General features: G+C 43.1%; 1 protein-coding gene across 16 annotated transcripts in view; it reads right to left on the minus strand.

Annotated features, from left to right (window-relative positions):
• RREB1 (ras responsive element binding protein 1) overlaps nucleotides 1-23,515 on the minus strand; it is a 127,714-nt gene that overhangs the window by 66,108 nt on the left and 38,091 nt on the right. For 8 of the 16 annotated variants that reach the window (XM_068931909.1, XM_068931911.1, XM_068931908.1 and 5 more), the window contains exons 2-3: nucleotides 3,263-3,382; nucleotides 1,647-1,849 (exon numbers count right to left, since the gene is read on the minus strand). In XM_068931909.1, the coding sequence (XP_068788010.1) occupies nucleotides 1,647-1,849; nucleotides 3,263-3,382 (323 nt within the window). Of the gene's footprint in view, nucleotides 1-1,646; nucleotides 1,850-3,262; nucleotides 3,383-5,491; nucleotides 8,008-8,038; nucleotides 9,676-23,515 lie in introns of those variants that run through there. The other 8 variants (XM_068931921.1, XM_068931914.1, XM_068931919.1 and 5 more) reach the window with 4 other exon arrangements.

Raw genomic sequence — 23,515 nt, forward strand, 5'->3', positions numbered from 1 at the left:
CCACTTAATATTTCACATCTCACTTCTATTTTCTCAATAACATAGCCATTTGCCCCTCTGGCGATAACAATCTTTCAGCCTAGAAACAAATAGGCTATTTACAATGTTTTCAATGTATTTATTTATTTTTACACTCTAAGAATCCCTCTTAATCCTGTCACATTTACTCTCGAGCTTTCTTTGATTCAATGCCCATCGAAATATCAGGTGGAATAAAGGTCAGTAACGTTAATAAACTCCCCTGAAGCCAAACCACATGGTGTACCAGTGGACAGCTGTGTAATAGCACTGCCACTGAGACTAGACTGAACACCAATGCCTTCACAGAATCACAGAATGGTTGAGGTTGGAAGGGACCTCTGGAGATCATCTAGTCCAACCTCCCTGCTCAAGCAGGGTCCTCTAGAGCATGTTTCCCAGGATCCCATCCAGGCAGGTTTTGAATATCTCCAGCGAAGGAGACTCCTTCTTCACACAATGAAATCAAGGAACCAGGGCAAATCCTAACTGAGAGCATTAGCAAATAAACCTTAAAGCCAGCTGCTAGACAATATGATCCCACAAACCTAGTTGCCAGTATATTGCTCTTCATTTACAAATTCTTTTGTTCCTTTACAGTTAATAGATTTTAACTCCTCTTAAGCAAAAAAGTCAAGACAAATCATAAGTCAACAGAGTGGACAACTGGGCAACTATTTTTCATGAGTCATGCTTCTCAGCCTTTCTGGTCCTTGCTACCTCTTCATTCATTTAAAAATTCTCTGTGCTTCCCCACACAGGTTCTGAAGTCAAATGGGCACAAGAATTTGGGACATTTCTTACTGTTCTGCAGCACCTTCAGTGGCAGGGCTTGCCCCATCAGCAGAGAAATATGGATATAAGTAATCACAGCTTTAACTGATACGGGTCTCTCCTTTCACTTCTATAGTACAATACTGCTATCAACTGGTGCCATCAACTGGTAAATGGAAAAAAACTGATAAAAGCTACACGTATTTGCACTGCAGGACTTATACAAAGCATTCTGCAATAGCTCTTCATATTTTTATTAACAACAAAGTAAGGGCACCTTACACTGCAAACGTGCGAACTGAGGGACCTGGCAGATGTTTCCTTCTGACACCACCTTCAACCTGGACCTTCACTGGGAACAGGTGCGCACTTCAGGAGGGCTCCTGCAGGGCAGCCAAGCCAAGCCTCGTAGCTCGATGCCATACAGCCCCACTCCTACTTATTCAAGCTATTTATTTTTCCCCCTAGGATAGTGTAACAGACTGGTTCCCCAATGGGTTAGGTGAATGCAAGAGCCTGGGTAAAGGATGCAGAGGGGAAGAAGCGGCAGTTGTTAGGTGGCTTGGCCGCTGCTAGCGGCATCTGTTAGATCAGTTCGCCCATTGCATGAAATGGGAGGGTGTGCTCAAATGGTTTACATCTGGATCCAAGCATGCTGACCTCTTCCATCTCCAATTTTCTAAGGTTACCTTCTGAAGGGCCACCAGAAAACATCCATAAAGGGGCAATGGCAGACACAGGAAATACCCATTAAGGAAAAAAAGGCAAAACAATCAAAGAAACATAGTTATGACTTAGCTCTTCCCATGCTGCTGTTTGACTCCCCTGGTCCTCCTGTATTCAGGCTTACGTACCTGGTTCCTCCTGCCAATCCGATTTGGCGCAGGAGACTTCGAGGGGGATTTGACATTTTGAGAGTTCCCGCCATTTTCAGCAATCTTCCCCACGTTCATTACTGCTGACATCATGGCGTCAATGGAGGACAAGTCTGTCCCGTCCAAACTGTCTGGTGAACTTGGTGATACCTTGTAACTGTTTAAGCTTTCCAGCTGCTTCTCTGGAATTAAAAACAAAAACACACAGAGGAGTTGCTAGGCCCATCTTAACAAAAAAAAAAAAAAAAAAAAAGCAAGCCACAGTGTTTTCAGCTGCCTGTAACTCCCAATGCCTATCTCAAAGAACTCACATTCTGCTTGATAACCAGGAAGTAAAGAAAATAGTCCATGATAAATTGGAGTTCTTTTTGTAATAGGAAATATTTATCATTTTGGAATGAACAGGGCAAGGTGTAAGTTTTTCGTCATAGGACATTCATTTTATTTTGATTTTTCAACCTAAATTCAGTATGGGGCTTACAGTCAGATTTACCTTAATTCTCTTGCTGTAAAACGGTGGCATTTGTGGTACCTTGTGATCACAGTGAACTCTTAGAGCAGTGCTGATGAAGGCACACTCTGACAAGCACAGCAGTGCTGATGAAGGCACACTCTGGCAAGCACAATCATTCAAGTAAACAGGTGTTTTGAGCAGAACTGCACCATTAATGCACTAGTAATACAGTGCAGGGTACTAGGTTCTTTTCCTAGCATAGCTTAAGGCAGTTCTTTATACACAACAAGCTATATTAGCAAAAACTCACTCAAAACAAACATAAAATAAAAACTCCACCTCTTTACTGCTACAGCTGACATCTATGTAGGGTTTTTTTTTTTGCCTACCAACCCATATTAGTCCCTGGAATATGTGTTACCCCCATGACTAACATTATCCCACGGGTAAAGCTGTTCAGATTCAGACTTGTCCATCACATTTTATATGCAGCAATGATGCTCTTGTTTCAGAGTGTGAATTCCAAACACTTTGGGTCACAACTGAGAACCCATCTCTGGGTTCCTCTCTAGGGGCTGGAAAGGGAAAAATCCTTTCAAATTAAACACTCCTTTTACCAAAAGGGAGTCCCTCAAACAAAGAAAACTACTCTGCAAGTTTAAAGCTCTATCAAAGTCATCACCTTGGACGAACAGCACTGAATCTTAAAAACCCCCTGTAGCAAGAAAGTCACTGTAACACAAGAGGATGTGAGGGTGAACAAGGAGGAACATGTTTGTCTGTGAACATTTGATCTCTGTATAATACGGTCTTTGGAAGATAAGTTTGAGCATTATAAACAGGTGTTTTTTGAGGATAAGTAAGGTGGTGCCAAGTTACTGGGAGCCAAGAAAATCTTAGTTTGGAAGCCTGCAATGGTAGTTGAGTATTTATGTGCCCATGCTTCTGCTCGGTGTTTTTCATACTCTTCACACAGAGAAAGGTTATGGGTGGGGAAAGAAATGTATGAGCCAGTGCTTCTGCTCAATTTACCTGATACTCTTTACACAGATAAGGGTTATAGACAGCGTAAGAAATGTTTCTACAAGCCTTAATCAATGCCCTAAATTAGAGAGCGCTCAGTTCTAGTCAAACCAGTTACCTTCATTTTTCTCCCCTGATTGACTGAGGCTCTCTTCTTGCTTGCTGGTCTCCTCACTTAGTGTAGTATGCTTATTAACGTCTGGCTCTTCAGCCTCTTCCTCAGCAGCACCCTCGAGCACTATGCAAGGCAGATGGGAAAAAGAGAACGGGAGTAAGTTTCCCTGGAAGCTGATTTAGCAAAATAAGACTTTAGCCCTTTCATGCGAGGGCTCCCCTCCCTGGTACATAGGTTAGATCACGGAAGTACACAACTAGTTGCCAGCGCAGCCAAGCGCCTGCTCCGAGTGGTCTGACACAGAGCTGGGAGATGTCGCTGCCGCTGCCAGCGGTGAAACCTGTGCAAACTACGGGAGAAAGCCCTTGCTCGACTTGGTCTTCAGGATTCAGCCAGCAAAAACAGGAGGAGGGAGAGAGGGAGAGAGGAAGCTAGCATATCACTGACAGTCATGACATTTGGTTAAGAAGCTGGAAGTGTATTCTGCAGCTAGAGAATTTAAGTAATTCACTTCCATACATTCCCCCCCTTCCCTTCTCAGAGGATTAACATTTACTCCAATAGATGAATTCATGGTGACCTTTTTCTTCCTTTTCTAGCAGTGGTGAAATGACTTCTGAGGTTTCTGGGACCATTTGGCACATTCCTCACACACACTGCCCAAGGTTTTTTGATGAGCTGAAGACATAAGACAACCACGATATTTGCCAACAGACTTTTTCCACATCCCCTTCTGAAGCCACAGCCTTATCATGCTATCACTGGGGTTTCAGGAAGGATGTCTGCTCTGGCTGAAGAATGACAGGGTAGCTAAACACCATTTTAGGGGCGGCAGTGAATGGCTGACACACGAGAAAGAGAGGAGTCCTTTCCTCGTGGCATCTATGGTGATGGCCTGGTTTTCAAAAAAGACCATATGCAATATTGAAAAATACAGATAATTTTTTAATGGGGAAACACACCTTTACAATCTTATAAGCAAAGCTGTTATTTCACTATGGAAATGAACACACTGTGAATGTTTCATCATCTCAGATTTCAATATTTTCTCCAGCAGACTTGTGATACACAAGCTTTCCTTTTTTCAGAAAGCAGTGACCACCAGCCTCAAACTGTGGTTACCTCATCAGGCAGGGTTTCTTCCTTTTTAAAAACAGTCTCAAGGATGACATGCAAATCAGCCACATTACACATCTGCATTTGAACAGCATTTGCAAACAATAAATGACTACAGGACCCCAATTACTGACATTTTACAGCGCACACAGAAGGCACACAAAGAGAAACCACCCAGCTTCTGCTGTCTTCACTTGTGTCAAAACAGTTCCTTATTTCACCCAATGCAAAAAAAAAAAAAAGCAGCAGAATCAAGCTTCCTAGGTTTAACCGCCTGCCTTCTTAGGAACAACAGACAGATGATTTGACATAGTGAGCCAGCACAGGCTAGAGATGAAACCTAGGACCTGACTAAGCCCGCTGTCTAAGGCTCTAGATAACATCACCTCCTTAAGCACAGTTTTCAACTGACTTCTGTAAAAACAGACAAAAAGACTTTTTATGCTATCCTGAAGAATTTAAGACAATTCCTCCCTAGTCATTTTTGTACCTTTCTGTGAAGCACAACGCTCGTTTCCCCTAAGACAGCAGAAGTCTTGATCCAAGGAGAGGCTAACCCTCAATTTTCGGTATTTTCTTCTATAAGGAGGGGATCTGTTTTTTTGTTTAGGTCTTCATAAAAGAACCATCTTATTCATGAACATCACAGACTTTTTTTTTTAATCATTTATGTGCTAGCTGATTTAATTTTGAATAGAATAAGCACAAAAGAGTTATTTTTGAGATTGGCCTAAATCTTTTTGAGTTGCTTCCTGTTATCTGCTTAGTAAAAAAAAGCACACATGAAAAAATATGACCAGTTTAAATTATTTTTGAGGATTTCTGTTAAAACAATGCAAATAAGTACTTTAGTACTTAAAAAAATTAAAAACGCATCTCCTTAAGTAGACCTATTCTTTCCTGTTTCAGTCAATACCTACCACATTAATGTTATCACTGGTTACGTCCTGAAAAAAGTCAACCTACTCTCTTGACCAAGGTAACTTTAAAATTGCTGAGGATCTTCCCAGAGAACTAGTCTAAATTCCTATGACTGCCTTTAGTAATAGTGAAAATGTGAAGTTTTTAATCAAAAGGAGAAGAGGCAGGCACACAGACATACATTAACGAACCTACCTCCTGGTTTTGAAACACCTGCAAGCTGGCTCTCTGTTCTTCTTTCAGGAAGAAAGCTATGTATTATACTATTACAGCCTTTCACAGCTTCTACGAGCCAAGAGCTATTTTATTTCTGAATCTAAAATACCTTCCTGCTAATGCAAACAAAGATGGACAGTCACAGATCTTGTTTTTAAAACAGCTTTCAATATATTAAAAATTTCCTAATTGGGAAGCAGTTGAAAGACTGAAACTTAGTTTTCGCAAAAGTATTATTATTGCATGCTTTTATTTACACATGTATTTTCCATTCTCTTGCACTAAGCAAAAACGCACCACTGAAACAAAGACAACTGCATGAGTAGCACACCGCTTTCAAGAGCACAACTTTCTATTTGCAATAGGATATAGAAACAATAAGAATACTGGGCCAAATCACTCCTTCCTGTGGGAAAACCCATGGCAGAGAGCCTCCAGGCAGGAACATACTGAGAGGTTTCTCTTGCAGATTTATTTTTTTTTTTAAACAAATGCACCACTGAGGATGAGGAAATGGGTTTTTGGGGTTTTTTTTGTTTTTCTCCCCCACAGCACCTATGAAACTCAGGGAATCAGAGAGACAGTGACCAGCACAGATGCCCTATTTCAGGCTGTCTTCAGGACTGCAAACCTCCTCGGTTTGCACCAAACTCCCCTCTCTGGAGGCTGTGCTGATGGAGCCTTCTTCCTCCCTTTCCCCGAAAGAAAACAAGACCTCCAGGAAAGAGGAACAAACAGGAAACAGGCTGGCAAACAATGCAGCCTCAGGTTGCATTCAACATCTGACCAAAGCCTCTAGGAACCAGGGAAGCGATCACAAACATCCAAGTCATCTTCTACTTTGAAGAAACCCTGCAGTGTCACTGCCATCCTCTCTTACGAAAGCAGAGAGCGATAGAGAGAGAGTAACAGAGGGAGAGGGAGAGCTGCAAACACATGCGAGGGGAAAAACAAAACAAAAACCCAACCGCCGCTCTGCACTGCCGCACCGAGGGACCTGGCTCCTTCGCGGGAATGGGTCCCCTTCAGCTGATGATGTTGCTGAAAACATGGAACCGGGGGCAACCGCAATCGGAAACGCGAGGGGCCTTTAGCTCTGAGGACGACCCCTGAGGCCGCACATAACCAGCTGACAGGAGAGCTGAGAAACTCTGTTTTTAACTCTCTTTCTAACTGAGAAAGCAGAGGGCTTAAAAAGAAAACAAAAATGTTTAAAAGAAAAAAAAAAAAGCCTTGTTGCTTCCCATTCAGTCTGTACAGGAAGACACTTGCTAGACCTATTTCCTCCTTTGGGATAAAGTGTACCTCCACCGTATGCTAAAGCTGAGCCCATCAACAGTTACTTCCCCCCACTGCTTTTATGTATTTATTTATATTTAATTTTTTGATTTTAAGACCACTCTCAACTGCTACGGCTGCTTCTCCTTCTGGTGCAGAGCATCACAGATGAAGCAAAAAGGAGAACACAGGCCGGAGGGGAAGGAAGAAGAAAGGAGAAGAAATGATGAGTCTTCAGAGTCACAGTCACTTGACTTGCCCGGGAGAGGCTGCTATACAAGCGCAGAGCCGCGTGCCCTGCCCCTCAGGGCGCTTACGGAGCCTCTACGCCAGCTTTCCCCACCGTCTCTGCTCACCATCTCTCCCTTTGGAAGAGATAGGAAGAAACACACAACATGGGCGAGGAGGGGGGAACCTGTTGTGTAGCACAAAGCTGCTCATTGTTCTGTCTTTAATAAATAAATAAATAAATAAAAATCATCCACATCAACGTTAAAGCACAAGCCATGCACTAACTGGGCCACGGAAAGATTAACACTTTCAGTCAAATACTTTTATTGGTTTCATTAAGTATGCTGCAGTACATCTTACAGAACACGGGGAGGAGGAGCACGGGGAAAACAAATGACAGTTTTAGGAGCGTGCACTCCCCTGCATCATTTCAAACCACTTTCTCCCATGAGACCATAAAAAGAATACTGAGCCTTCTTCATCACTTCCATCTTGCTGAAATTATTCACTTATTCAAAGCCTCCTCATTGCTTTTTTCTAATTGGTTAAAAGAAAAACAAACAAACACACACACACACACACACACTCCCCAAAGATCATTAAAGGAAGGCCAGATCTTCTAGTATACAAATTTACACAAGAACAAAACGTCAAAGAGGGGTATCTCATTTGAATAGAACAAAAGTTTACAGTCTACCCTTGAGATTAGAAGACCTAAGAATCACTATACCACACTCAAAAACATCTCTGATGCACTAGTCTTGCACTAGGCTTCCAGAAGGGCAAATTCTACTCCCAGAGCACATGGTGGCATTTCCAAGTGCAAACGGTCACTCCCACTCCAAAGAGATGTGCACAATCACCCAAACTGTATTTTGAATGTCATTTTGCATCAAAGCTGGCAGGGAGGAAGGAGGGTGAAAATGAGTTGTGTGGGAAGAAAAAAGGGTTAATACTATTCAAAGCCACTGCCTCAAGGCAAAGGAAAACCAAAAGAAAAAAGTTTTCCCAACTGACCTTTTTAATACCAACTCTGCCCTTGCTACTGAAGGGTTGGTGCTGACTCGGCACCCCAGCGGTAGAGAATTATACTGGCAGCGTCACCTCACTGTCACCACTGCTGGAGCACCAGTACAGAGCAGCCTATGGGGAAAGGAAGACAAGCATAAAAAAAAAAAAAAGACATAGAATGGGAATATATGGTGGTCGTTCTTTCACTTAGCATTTGGTAAATCAGACACTAAGAATATTATCCCAAAGGTTTTGAACTTACACCTGTAACTAAAGTTTTCCTCTAGGAAGAAAAGAAAAACTAAAAACCTCAAAGAAAACAACGAACAAGAGCAACATCCCTAGAAAGGCTTCTCCAAGCGCTGAAAGACAGACAGACAGCTCATCTTGCTATGAACTTTTTTAGCTATTACTGTTACAGTTGTTTTAACATGTTGTACATTTATTTTGTTTTGTAAAATAACCCTGCAAATCCACAAAATCCATATCCTTTCCCTTACTTAATATATATACACAAACAAACAAACACAGATGCAGAATAAACAAATAAAGCACATGCTCATGGCTATGCCTTAAAATCAAGCTAGGGACCATTACCTTTTTCGAGGCAGGGGAGGGGAGGAAGCACCAGACTAGAACGAAAAGACCCCCACATTTATGGATCCTTTTATACACTTGCTACAACACCTAAAAGTTAGGCTATATTTTGAATATTCACATACTTTAGTTCTCCTGTTTTGCTCCCTTGCATGCATGACGGAATGTGCATGTGTATTTTGGTTTTATACAGGTTTTGAAAGACACCTTCTGATGCCTTATGGACCATCAGTGGTCCTCAGGACTTTGGCTTAGAATACCAAAAGCATCTCCCCATAAAATACATTAGAATTTCAACTGAGTCAATGCCTTAAAGGAACTTCAACTCTGAATCGTCATGATACTCTGGTATATATTGATAAAATCACACTGAAAACAAGGAAGCTATATCGATATATAACAGTGAGATGCTGTCCTGATAAAGCAGGGGGGTCCTGGATGAAATTCACCTATGTTGCCCAACTGGTTTGCAGTAGTGCAAAGAGATTGAAGGCAGCCTTAATACAAAAATGCATTCATACCTGTCTTCTTGTCCCTGTGCTCAATCTGCTAACTTTAATGATGCACCCCCATTTGTTCAGTTTGTTATAACTGTGTGATGTGGGAATGGCATCTCACACAGGAGCCTGTGATCTTGTTAGGCTAGAAAGGAGAAACCATGCACACGCTGCTCCAGTGCTGAGTGTGAAAGCAAAATTGCAAGGGCCTCATGAGAAAGCCGCACTAAATGCACAGCACCACAACAGCTATAAGAACATCCTTATTTAAGCTGAACAGTTGCTGATGAATTTTGAGATTTTCTAACTCTTTATCCTCCTCTCTGACCTACCAAAGAAACATCTACAAGCTGTTCCGCATCCTCACTGCTCGAATCAGCTTGTGGGTTAGCACCTGGCCCTCCAGGAAGCCTTTGTCACCAATCTTCAGTAAGCTTCGAGAACTTGCTCAAGCAAAAAGAATACAGAGATTTGAAGACAGTTTTAAAAACTTGGCGTCACAAGAGCCACTTTTAGAGAGACAGACTCTCACACGCGTGCGCGCGCGCACACACACACACACACACACACACACACACTTGTGTTCAACAAAGAAAAACAGGCAGCTGTAAATAGATATCCCTCCACCCCTTCCCAGATAAGCAAGTGCAAGCATCCCTCCATCCTCATCTTTGCTAACTAACTCCTCATACAGCTGTCAAGGCACAAGGAGATCTGTGGAGAGCGGGTCCAGCACCCCTGAATCACCAGGAGCCAGCAGTCACGAAGGGAGGACATTAGATAAGATGGACCTTTGGCGTAATCCAGTACATCCACTCCCATATTCCCTCCCTGCTTGTCGAAGAGGGACACAAAAGCAATACTGTCTGTCCTTATAAGCTCTGCTTTGCATGTGTTCAGCAAGCTAAGACAGCTGTGTGGACGGCTTACAGAGTTCCAGGAAGTTGATGTGTTTCTTGGCTTTGACTCCAGTTTATTTGCCTTAGATGAAGTGGCGACCCAAGAAAGTCCCTTTGCTTCCCTCCAGCCTAACACTGGCTGCAATACCGTGATGGTCCTTGAGACACCGCGCAAGATCGCTCACAAGACAATGGGCCCTCCCCAGGCCAGCGTGCCGTGATCCTGCCCTTCAGCCAGGGCTGGTTCACGTCCCACTGGGCAAGGCGATGGCTTCGGACGATGACAAAGGGGAGCGTGGGAGCCCGAGATCATACTCCTGAGAGTAAAGCAGCGACTGGAGGATCTCCTCCCCTTCACCCGAAAGGCTCCTTGCTCAGCCCCAGAGATGGAAGTGAAGAGCAAAAGTGAGCGAGTCTTACCATTGGGCTGGCACGAAGGTGAGAAAGAACTGGGCAAGTGGTGTCAGGCTGTCTGCTGAAACAGCCGCTGCTTAAACATCCTCCCCCAAAGGAGCTGAGGAAGAAGCAAAAAACAGAGTAGAGGGAAACCCAAAATGAGTGCTACCCTGCATCTATCATGGCTCCCTGCTGACCAGGGGAGGAAACTGGAGGTGTACCTTGTAAAGGTGAGCCTGCTTGGACTCTCCACAGAACTCAGAAAAGCTACGCCTGAGGTAACAAAACCTCATCCGCCACCGCTGTTTTAGACAAGTGAGAGAGAACTAGGGATGTAAAATAAGGAAATAATCTAAACCATAGCAAGCAGAAAGGTCTGTGGCTTTTTCTTTTTTTTTTCTTTTTGGTGTGCTTCACACTGAGAAGAAGAATCGCAACGTGCCCAAACTTAAAACTCTGGGGAAAAAAATATATACGTTGAAGTGCCATCACCTACATGGCTAAGCAAGCACTGCACTGATTTTACTGGGAGACTGGGAACGGGATACTTGTCCAAGAGCCTGAGGGGCGAGCTAGAGAGAGCCGGATGGAAAACATTTCTGAGTAGGAGAGAAGAAAACCAACCTCTCCTCCAAATGATCCACCTTACAGTGCCCCTGGATTCTGATCGAGGAAAGGCTGCAAGGACACGATGCAGGCAAAGCAGGACTCGCAGCTCTACTGGGTAACTGTGACAGAGATGCTGACATCCCAGACAATATATGGCCCATCTAAACCACGGGATAGCTTGCCCTTTTAAGGTGGGCCAACAGCAAGCATCTGTGCAGCAGCAGCCCAGCCAGAGCCTGCAATCAATAGCCCCGGTGTCATTTTAAAACAGGGACGTCCGTGCCTTACCAACTGGCCGTGCAGACGCCGAGGCATCCGCCCTGAAAGAAGACAATAGGTCTGGTTGTTCCTCCTTACAGCATCACGGAAACGAGAAGGAACAGTAATACTGAGAGGAAGAAAAGCCATAAAACGGTGCCGTCGGCTCACTCACTGGCAATTGGTGCCTGCACCTGTTGGGTCAGGAGGACCCGCCGTGTCAGATGAGCAGAGCTGTCACAGTTCAGCTCAAGGGCAGCTTCAGAACAGCTTCCCCCGTGACTTCAGATGAAGGTTTAACACCAGTCTCTGGAGGGAAGCAGTGGGAGAAGCAAGCAAACATTTTGCTCTCTCACACATGTTCTTCACACGTAGCTAGAGCTGCGTTTGCTGCAAGCGGGCAGGTTTGGAAGGGATTAGAGAAAGGCAGGATGAATCATGCAGAGGAAGAAACGGCAAATCTCCTGTGCTAGTGCCCTGTTTCTTGTGAGGCTCCCTCGTTGTGAGCCACTTCTTCCTTGGGCAGATTTACAGAGAGGTTTGCGGCGGGCTGGCCTGCACAGGGAATGTTACAAAAACCATTCAGAAAATAGCGTAAGCTAAATGAGAGAAAAGACATTTTCCTTTTGGAGTAACTATGTCCCACATGGAGTTTCACCACTGTAACTGCATCCACATGCTAGTAAAATTCCTTGCGTAGTCAAGCCCAAAGGGGACAGCATCGGTTCAGTTTACTGCGGAGCCCCTAACACATCCTTTGCCGTGTGACCGCAATGTCTTTGGAGGAAATGCCAGCACGCTCGCTGCCTGGAACACCTCACCAGGTAGCATGCCAAAGCACTTTACGCCTCACGAGATAATGCAGTAAAATGATGCATGACACAAGCAAAGAAAGAGTAGAAATTACAGGTATTAAAACTCATTTCCTGGTGGTAGTGTTGTGAACCATCACGATTTTATCACGAGCCTTGTAAAAATCTGATGGTGTTACATTACTGCACAAGAATCTCAAGCTTGCTTAATTCTTTCTTTCTTTCTTTCTTTTTTTTAAGTGAAAGTTCTACTTTTCCAGGTTGTGGTGAACAGGCAGAAACATTAAATGCTCAGAAAATGTAAAAAGCAAATAAAAGTGAGCAGTTTAACTTTAAAGCTTCAAGCTTTCTTTAAGGATAATCATGACCTCAGATGCTCAACCTGTAATTTCTTCACACGCAGGGACAGCAACACAGAGTGTCCCATTTTTGCACAGCACATTTTGTACCCTGTAACATATACCCTCTGAAACTAAAATGGGCCTTTTTTTTTTTTGAGAAAAAAAAATTAGCAACATCCCAGCATGTTTCTAACATTTCATTTAAAAGCCAACACAGCTGCACTCTAATGCTACTTAAAGATGAGAACCTCCACCAAATTACCAACCCTGTTTTAAGCAGAAAGGGATTCAGCATGCAAATATTTTGCAGAGAGAATGATTCGAGAGTTTGCAGCTCTTCTCGCTGCTCTTTTCCAGGGAGCATGACTTGCTGACAGGATTAACTACTGCCAGGCTCACGAAGCTGGGAGACAGCTGCCACATGGCAGCCATTTATTACAAAGCTCCCCTCCTCTAAAGTTAGGAAAGAGGCAGACTAGTTCATCCGTGTTATCAGCAGGGTTCCTCTGCTCCACAGGCTTTAGGGACTTGGCTTTTTTTAAACAAACATCTCCTTTTCTCCCCCACCTTGTTAACATCATTATCTTCTTGTCTTCTGCTTCTGGTCAGCACAGAATCCACTCCCTCTATCACACCCTCCAAAGAAAAAATTGACAATTGAGACAATTGTCAGAATGGTCAGAAACACACGCACCCTGAAATAGATTTTTAATTAGAGAGTTTTAGCTTGAAATTTAAAGAGGGAAAACCACATGCCACAGGGAGGAAAAAAAGAGCAATGTGCTGGAGCAAAGGGAGTCAGAAACGTTCTGTAAAACCCTCATTCTGCCATTTACCCTAAAAGGCATTTTTTAATGACAGCCTCCAACTACAACATCCATAGCAGCTACACAGCTTTCTCATGAGCTAGATAACCTCTAGTGCACCCTCCTAGCTCGTATCTCCACAGCAGGTCAACCCTGCATATACCCACGGCTTGAGGCCACCCTCCTGCCCTGCACCATCTGAGGCACAGGCAGGTTTCCAGCTAACCACCTCCTACCGCCTGCTGAGACCAGAAACACCAACACACCATCTACGTCATCTCCATGTGATAGTAAGTACAGATGTCCATCAGTTGGCATTCTCCCGTTATTTTGAGTGCTACCTAGGAGATACAAGCTGGCTGTTCAATTTTACCTAGGGTGTTCTGGATACATATATTTGCCACAGATCACTCGGACTGAGGTTTACTGCTTCCCCAAGGTGAAGGAAGAGCCAGGCTCTTGTGAAAAACGGCCGGTGCAAAAGCTGCCATGGTCTTGTGAGCTTATGCACCCACGGGCTTACACCAGCTAGGCAGGCGGCTTTCAGGGTTGTCTGTGGAGCTTTAAATTCTGAAATAAAATTTTGCTTAGTCAGGTATATTAATTAGAATAGTAGATGGTCTTGGCAAGCAGGCACAGCTTCCCAGAGTTGAGCCTCGCATGAAAGCCACTAGGAAAATTTATTTTAAAAGGAGTACTGCTTGTCAATGGTATACTTCAGTATGAGTTTTCTTGCTATTTTGAAGTAAATACAGTGAAACTAACCTGTGGGAGGTTAGCTTCCTGCCCACTGACAAAATGAAACAGCATCTGTTAATTTTCATACACATGAAAAAAAAAAAAAGAGCACAGGAATCCAGCTGAACAATTTCTTATGGAATTCAAAAGTCCCTCAGCTTTATCAGACGAGCATGGAAAGCCTCCTCAGAAAGGACGTCTCTATCTGACTTGTAAAAAAATGTATTCTAAAAACAAGAATTACATGCACGCACAGACACACACACACACGTCTCCCGCTTCATCCGCATCCAGATCCAGCTGCTGACCTTCTAAGTTCCATGTAGCATAGCTTTTGCTCTGGGACTGTAAAAGCCCAGCAGGCATTTCAAAAGGATTTTACAAAGTACACAGGCCTAGCCTTGTAAAAGCTCACGAGGAATCCACGGAGGTCATCGTGGAGCTTAGACAGTCTGCAAACAGCATAATCCACGTGCCGGTGAGGTAAGGAATGACTGAAGTCAGGAGGACAGGCCTGAAGACTTCGGCAACAACTGGCTCCTCCAACAATGCCGTAACCCTGGAGGAAACGTCTGCTGATCTTCAAAGCTCTATACTAGGAACAGTCTTAGTTTCCTGAACAGGAGCATTCTGGTTGCAAGGCCACAAACCTCTTACGTTCACAGAGAAAAAACAAAAAACAAAGTAAATAAATAAAAAAAGGTCCACTAAAGTTAACAGCGGTGAGTATCGTCAGTGAGACTGACCCTCTGCGATGAGCTGTCAGATCCACCCAGCGAAGTTTTGACGCGCCTCGGCACCACAGCCGTGCGGATTAAGAAGGAGCTTGCAATCTTTGCAGCTTTCCTTTTTCTATTACAGGCAGTCCTCCCCACTGTCGACTCCCAGCTCCTGGAATGCAGTACTCCAGTTGCTTGGACGAAGAGCAGGTGCTACAAAGTTTAGCTGGTGTGAGGTACCTACTATAACTAAATCAAGGCCATAGCAGCGCACCTCACTTGTCTGATGAACTGAGCAGTCCTCAGTTGTCTGATGAGCTGAGCAAGTGACTGTAAGCAAAGGAGAGTCTGGACACCTGCATGCTGCAAAGAATTACAGGAAGTTTATTTCAGGAACACTTGGGGGGGGGAGGGGGAACAGCAGACAAAATTGTGAACAGGTTTCTTTAGTGAGTAAGCAAAGTTCCAAGTTGCTATTACTCCAGCCAAAAATGTCTGTTACTGGTCCAAAACCATCCTCCTCTTTTTTTTTTTTTTTAAAAAAAAAGAACAATTCCACTGCTACTGCTTCACACACAACCATCAAACAGACGATACAGACAATTGTCTCCACGTATGAAAAGGGCAACTCATTCCCTTCTGCTGACTCCCACTGGCATATAATATTGAATACCAAAACATCAGTCTGAAACAAACTAGTATTAATCATGCATGGTATCAACCTGATTCTGGAAAAAGTAGTAGTTGCAAATGTTCACCACAGAGAAAAAAAATGAACAAAAAAGCCCCACTAAGTGGCTTGCCCACCCACTCACGCCCACCTCAGTTTCTGCAGTAGGGTAGCAATAGTTTGGTAGTGGAACCTTGACTGATCACGTTCATATATACACACACGGCAAAGCAACATTAAAGTATCATAATTAAGATCTGTGATCCTGCAAGCCATATCATGAGTGATGCTGTCACATAACATTTTCTCAATCATGTATACATACATACCTAGAGAGCCACCTTCTTTTAATTCTAAAAAATCAAATCACCTTGCTCTACAGTTGTAAGCCACTACATATTATGTGTATGGTAGTACATCTATTTACACTAATCTTACTGAGGTCACTTACAATCTACTCCACAAGAGGTGAACAAGACCTAAAGTATTTTAAGAGAACCACAAAGGAGAAAAAATCAGATAGGGTTCTCTGAATAGGTCACAATTGTTCAAAAGCTCAAACTGCATTTCTACCCAACAGAGAGATCTCATCCTCCAAACTTCATACAAACATGGCATTCATTCAGAGCAAAAGCAGAGCACAGACAAAGAAAATCTCAACATCAGAATTCCTACTTTCACTCAAAAGCGAAATCACAGGAGCTGTTTTCCATTTCCAACTCAGACATTATTGCTTTGTAATAAGTTTTATAAGCCTTATGGAGCTGAACTACTCAGTATAAAGAGGTAGAAGAGAAGTCGCCAAGAAATTAGTAGCAGTCTCAACTACAGAGCAGACAAATGTACATTTGAATGAGTTAAAATAGGAAACTAAAAGGAGAAAGCATGCAAAACCACCAGCTAAATAAATTATTTTTCATTGTAAGGTGAAAAACTTTTCTTAACCTACCCACTCATTTCACATGTGGTTATATGGAACTAGCATTCTACCAAAAATTAGAAGACAGTCACCAGATTTGTTTCACTTGTTCCTTTACCTAAATTTCAAACAGGGTTTCTGGAGCTGGATGATTTCGCCATCCCTACTTAGGGACAGCGGTAAGACAGAAGCTGGGCCCTTCCTTGTCTGTTAAGGTCTTGCATGACGTGGAGATTATGGAGGTAGACTCTTTCATAAACAGAAGTGGCAGCAACATGTTCAGCAAATTTCACACCCAACTCAAAACATTTTTCAATACAGGTTTTACATAAAATATATGAAAGCTGACAAGTCCAAAGGTTCCTCACCAAATACACTCCTTTAAAACTCCCTAAAAATTCTAAACATGGATCGTTTCTGAAATAACAAAGTCTTTACAATAGCAGTAAGAAAGCTCCCCAGAGGGTGGGGTAATTTGGAGGGTTATCACACCTCTGGGGGAAGTCACAGGCTCTATCTTGGCAGTGTTTCATCCCTTCATATGCCCAGGGGACTGATTAGTTCATGATAAGCAATTAGGCACCCTAGGGAGGACAGTTAACTCTCTTACCAAAACAAAAAGGCTGCACAAATGTTAAGTCTCACTAGATTAAGGGAGCACTATCTGAGGAACAGCAAATTTGTGTTTGTTCCCTTCTACTGGAACCAGCAAAGATTACATTTTGCCTACATATGGCACACACAGATCTTAGAAATCCCAAATTTGAGCACGTACTTGCTGCTAAATTGGTAACAAATGCTCTGAAGCGGTTTTTTTTTTTTTTTTCCAAGACACCAGTGCTGTGATCCAGGAAAAAAGGAGAAGGGATGGAGGGAGAGGAATACAGTCAATAGTGATTAAATGACTTGAAATAGTAATCTCATTCATTTAAGTTCTTCCTCTCATTGTTAACAGAGTTCCCAATCAAGGGTAAGCTGTGGCTATGGGGACCTGGAAAGACAGTGTATATATATGACTGAATGCTGGCTGCATTTGAGAATAAAACCTTGAGTCAGAAGCAGCCCCACAACTACCTGCCCAGCTCCTAAAAAAGCTCCGGAAAGCTGCTGCTTGCTGCGAAGCACCTACGCATATCACAATCATAGTCACGTTAAACATTTATCTATGGTAAAACAGGCGGCCGGATTCACCTCTCCCTTGCCAACTGATGTAAAAGCTCCAACACACACCAAAATTGCCAATGACAACGTCTCTGACCTACATCAGGCCCAATATATTTCAAAGTACTTTGACGGCTTAAAATATGAAGGAATGCTTTTCAACGAGACGACCCCCTGTTCTTTTCTGTCCTTTTATCTTCCCTTAACAGTTTGCCATCCAGTGATAGGAGGGAACCCCAGCTGCACAGCCTGAGCTTTTATCTTCTGCTGACCATGCAACAACACAAAGCTCAGTGCTGGATTTCCTGCTGCTCGCCTAGAGGGGCTGTTCAGCTTGTTTAAATATTACTTGCCTTGGGAGCCTTGGAGTGGTGCCCAAGCACTGTACTGTATCTTCCCAGCATCCATTTCAGCATGTACTTTAAAGGTCTTTAGGTTCGATGTACTATGCTCTCCCTTGCTACGGGAGGGGCCTGATGCCTCTTGGGGGGGGGGGGGGGGAGAAAAGAAAACCCACAACTCCTCCCCCTCTCCCCGTTCCCCCCATTAATCCCCATACCTCGTTCTGTTACACAGCTAACTGAAGTCCCTCTTCATCCCAAGGGTATGCACTCATATTTAGCTCAGTGAAGTGAACCAATTGCAACCAAGGAAGAGACATTCTGGTATGAAAGGCTACAGCCAGGGAGAAATCAGATGCCACGTATCACGTACAGCCAGCTATCCACACTCAGGGAGCAAACAACTGGAAAAGCGCAGCAGCAACAGCAGGTTTCTGAGCTGAGCTGTGGTACCGTAGCTGCTCGTCACGCTAAATTTAAGAAGTCTCCACAGCGGATTTCAGGAAAACCCAACTTTCTTTGAATGTGTAAATTTACTTAAGTCTCTTTCTTTCCCAGTTCAGAGTGGTGATGAAAACAAAATACGGCTTTTACAAAAACAAAAAGGATTATCAGCCTTTATAAGTCCTTTCAAAACCCCTCATTTTCACAATTACCATGCCACAAAGAGGTTCAGCTCTGGCTACAAGGTCAGCAAGAAGATAACCTTGGCCAATAGAAATGATCTGCAACAGCCCAAACACAGCAAAACGTGGCCACCCATTAAGCAGCCCAGCAGGCCCTGCTGTTAACCTGGTTTGCAGCTGATAACAGCTGATACGGATGGAGAAGGAAGAGATAAAAATCCAGATTCAAAACCTATTTGTGAAAGTTGTGGATACAAAAATTCTAAGAAAGAAAACTTTAATTAATACTGATCGTGAGAGCTGTCCTGCAAGCTGTTGTCTCTTAGGTATTTCACGGCAGCTGAGATGAAGAAATATATATACCCCCACAAGCTGATTTAGAACTACAGTTGCAAGGAAATTCAAGGCTAGAAGTGAAAAACTGTTTTTAATCCATTCTGCTCTGACTCTGTCTGCAGCGTGCCGACTGATTTAACCTGATGTAAGCCACGGCTGTCATTCAGAGGGACGGGCTGTCAGTCCTCACTTCACCCCACAGCTCTGGCTACATGTTCCCACTCCTGCACTGTGCCAGTCCCAGCGTATGAACAACCACAGCGTGATCTGGGATCACGGAATTGATAAAGCCGGTTTGGGTTTGGGGCTTGTTCTTTGTTTTTCTTTTAAACACACACACACACACACACACACACACACACACACACACACAGACAGACAGAGTTTCAGCAACAGCCATCACTTGGGGAAGTTTAAACATCATCACGTTACACCCGCTATTTGAGTGAGGGATGAGAGACCTGAGCAGGAATGTTATATATGTAATTCTATTCCTGTGGTACCGTGGCACCAGGGAAAGATAAAGATGAAAAGATGTACTGGCATGAACTCACAACCAGCTCCATCTCCATATTCCCTTTCCTTCTTTCCCACTCCCTTCTTTTCAATTCAGAGTTTGTTTGCAATCTCTCTGCCATAAAGAACACTCCTTTCAGTTAAAGGTGTACCTGAAGCTCAGTTCTTCAATTAAATCCGACAATAGAATAACCTACCACAAATAGAGTGCGTGCACCGCACATCTCCCATGGCATCACTGGAAGAGAGGAACAAAAAAGCAAAAGCAGTCCCATGCAATGAGTTAGTAATTTTCTGCTTCCCTATCCAGTCTTCCTAGATCAAGGACTGGACGTTCTTCCACCTTGTATACAGTGCTAAGCACAAAACAATCCGAAGTCCAAAATACATCCTTCCCCTAATCTTTATAAGGGCTGATTTAAAATGCACATATTAGCTTTTTATTTGTTTGCAAACATCTGTAATTGACCCTTTCCCCCTGCACAAAGACAAAATTACCCCCCCCAATACAGCTCCCGCTTCATTAAGTCACATCAGTGAGTGACGATGCTGAAACAGCCTGCCACCATGTGTCACCACGTGTATCAACCACAGCTACGGAATAGCTGGCAAGCAGGACAAACAGCTCACCTGGAGTCCTCAAGTACTTAAAAAAAATATTTACAAACCTTGGACCCTTGGACTTAACATGCAGTACAGTGGGAATGGCACATATGCTCTCGCACTGGCAGCTGACCACCTCCACAGAGAGATTTACTGTAACATGCATCACATTAAGGGGATGGGATGGGACAGAGCAGGAGAAAAGAAACCAGAGCTGCCCCAAGAAAGAGCATGTTGCCCGAGTGCCTGTCGGCAGGCGCCGTGAGCTCACATTGCTTGCGCCCTCCAAGCTAAACATGGAATGTAGGTAGCAAGTCACAGCCCTGCGCAGGGCTCAAGACGTGACCCACCAGCTGCCTCTGCATTATAATTATTGCACTGGGGCACAGCAGGACCAAAAGGTGGCCTTTGCATATTTCTGCCGCGTTTTAATCTGCTAAAATAGCAATAAAAGGCGGCGTGCCACTTTCAGATTTGAAGTCATGGTCACTTTTCTGCAGGCCCAGCACTCGGTTTAAATCCACAATCCTCCAAAGGGGCAGAAGGAGCAGAACTATTTTGCTTTATTCAAAGTACCATTAAGAAATCAGATTTCACAGGGTTGTAAGATCTTTTTCCTCCCTAAGACAGAAAGAGGTTTCAAACAAAAACACACTGAAGCAGCACTCCTCTCAATCATCATTCTGTGCATTTCTAAGCTCGGCTTGGCCATTTCCTCTTCAGGCCACTTCTGCTCCCATGCTTGCTCTCTCCTTCTCTCTTTTTCTTTTTTTTATTATTAAAGTCTCTACCAATAAATACTACTAATAAAAATGAAAATCTTACTGCAATACCATCATTCCCTCGTATTATCATATTCTCTAGTGAACTGATTAATTCACAGAGTGATCCTGACCTTCAGCTCTCACTGGGCTTGAAGTGATGCAAATGGTTTCTCTCAGCTCTTCCTCCATTTTATTTTTGTCCTAACATGCTTAGTATAGGACTAAGTTTTGCAACACTGGACTGCAAATGCAAATATCTTCACTGGCATAGCTCTAAAGAAACACTTAACTTTTAGGCACTTTGATTGTTTCTGTAACATGCTCAGACTAAGCAAAGCTCAAAATCGTACAGGCCAGTAAGGAAATGAATTAAAAAAAAATTCACATTCAGCAGTGCCTTACTGTCCAAGTTTAATTCTACCAGGGAAGCTTATGTCATTAAAAGCACAGTTCGTCAGGCATTCACACTAATTTTAGTTCAACAAGTCAGTCAGCAGAGAAACAAAAAACACGTAGAAGAACAGAACAAAGCCCTGAAATAGTATGCAGCCAAAATGTTTAGGTTAAATGAAACATATCGGGCAACATAAATCTAGATAGCAAAGTCTCTTCCAAACGATTGCCTTTAGGGCGCCATCAGCATTTGCAGGCCAAAGGGATGTTTACCACACCAGGGACTCCTCTCCCTCATCCACCCCCTTAACCAAAACAAGTCAATAATCATTTTAGCATTTTTAGCATTTCTGCAGATAAAGATGCATTCAAAGCAAAACCTGAGTGATGGCTGAGGGCTGAATACAAAGGGATAGCCCCAACCCGTCAAAGTTGCCATTTTTTGCAAGCGCAGAGATGGACCTGGGTGCAAGGTGGTTATCAGGAAGACAGCAGGAAGGCAAAAAGACATCAGTAGGTTACGAACGAACTCTCGTAGGTCAGAAAAGCACACTCATGGCTAATAGACCAAAACTTCTGTTAGTACAAGAAGAACACCCATCTTCTAAGAAACCACTTCCTATCTTATTCTTCCCATGCCCTCCCCATAGCCTCCTCCCCGTTGTAATTCAGAACAACCAGGCAACTGATCTCTAACCATCCATCAGAAGAATTGGCTAATACAATGTCACCCAGCCTACCACATGAACAAAAACCACCAACGAATAAAGCTGGTGGTTAACTGCAAGTGTTTGCTTTTCTGACAGGATTATACTGATGAGGGATCAGCTTGCTGTCACACACACACTGCCTCTTAGAAATCCACTCTGCACAAAGGCAGATTTACACGTGCATACACATACGTCCTACACATCTGCTTCCACCTGGTGGATCACCAGAGATGGAGACTACAGCATTTCTGAAGTAAGCATGTAAACGTACCTCTAAAATTAGTTCCATGATAATTCTGTGGGCAACACTGGAGAGAAGCAGTTGGGCTTTTTTTTTTTGGGGGGGGGGGGGGGAGGGGGAAGGGGGGAGAAGGAGAGGTCTGCAAGGGATGGAATACAAACCACTAATTATTAATCCTATTTTCAATTTCCGTTTTCTCCCTCTTGGAAAGTACATTTAGCAAAGAAAAATTAAAAGTGATTCTTCCCTCATTTTGATGAGTTTCTCAAAACAGAGAAGAACAGAGATATTCAGTATTGCTCTGGGGTGCTTGATAAGAATGTTCTCACTCAAGTATCCTGCCAAAGAACTTACAAAATACTCTTTCCACAGCCTCCACACCTATAATCCAGCAAAAAGGGAGTTAATTTTTAATGTATATTAAAATATATATTATACACATACACAATATACAATCAAAACAAAAAACTCAATGGATTTTTAATATTTATTAATTATTAATTTTATTAATAATTCATAGTCATCATTATAGAAATCGGGGTTCTTTGAACATCTCATTTAAGCAAAGGAAAAAGGCTGGGGGATATTTCAAAATATTTTCTGTTGTAAAAGCTTTCTGATCTGGTTATTCTACAAACTTATTTGCTATGATACCTGCAAATGCAGCTTTGCAGTAACTTCTAGTTCCAATTCCATATGCATATTCTGAAAGATATCGTCCCTCTTCAATTTGCGTATGCCGTGTCGGTGGTATTTCATTCCGTATGCTTTAAAATCGCAGAAAAACCAACTCTGGAGTTCCCAGGTGTGGCACATTCCTTTCTGCTCTAGATATTCCTTCTCATTGGAAATATCTTCCAATAACTTCCAAATATCCTTCTCATGCTCCAGCCTCAGTCTCTTTCTCTCTTGCACACAAGGCACCTTAGTAAGACACAGTCAGTGGGCTATTGCAAACTACTCTTAAGAACTCCTTACAAATTAAGGCCTCAAGTCCTGCAAATGAATTGATACTAATAGGCCCACTCTATGGCACAGACCCATTAACTTCAACTGAAGCTCCAAACTTGCATGGCTGAAGGCCGAGCATCAGCTGCAGTCTGCAGAGGAGTGCAGCGTGGCCTATGTATGAGAGTTCATTTGCACCACGTGCACAGATATTTAGGAAGTGCTGGGGCTTTTGCTTCAATTTACCAGACTGGCTCTGTTTAGCAAGGTGTGCAAACCTTGTCAGACAACTTTCAAGCTACCCTTATTTCGTACGGAATGGAAATGTCTTTAAAGTTAAACCATCCATGGGGACAGCATTTTAATCTTATACCAACAAACCCCTCAAATACAGATTCTGTAGCTATACTTGATGATGCAAGGAAAATATTCAGGCATCCACTATATCTTCTTTACATGTAAAACAATAGACATAAGACATTAACTCTAAATTGCTAAATCAAGACACAGGATTAGGTTGCTAGTTTCTTCAGTATCTACAGACAGCCAAACCAACAGATTTTTGGTCTGGAACCAGAGGGAC

This window comes from Struthio camelus, chromosome 2 (assembly GCF_040807025.1).
Source record: "Struthio camelus isolate bStrCam1 chromosome 2, bStrCam1.hap1, whole genome shotgun sequence".
Lineage (NCBI taxonomy): Eukaryota > Metazoa > Chordata > Aves > Struthioniformes > Struthionidae > Struthio > Struthio camelus.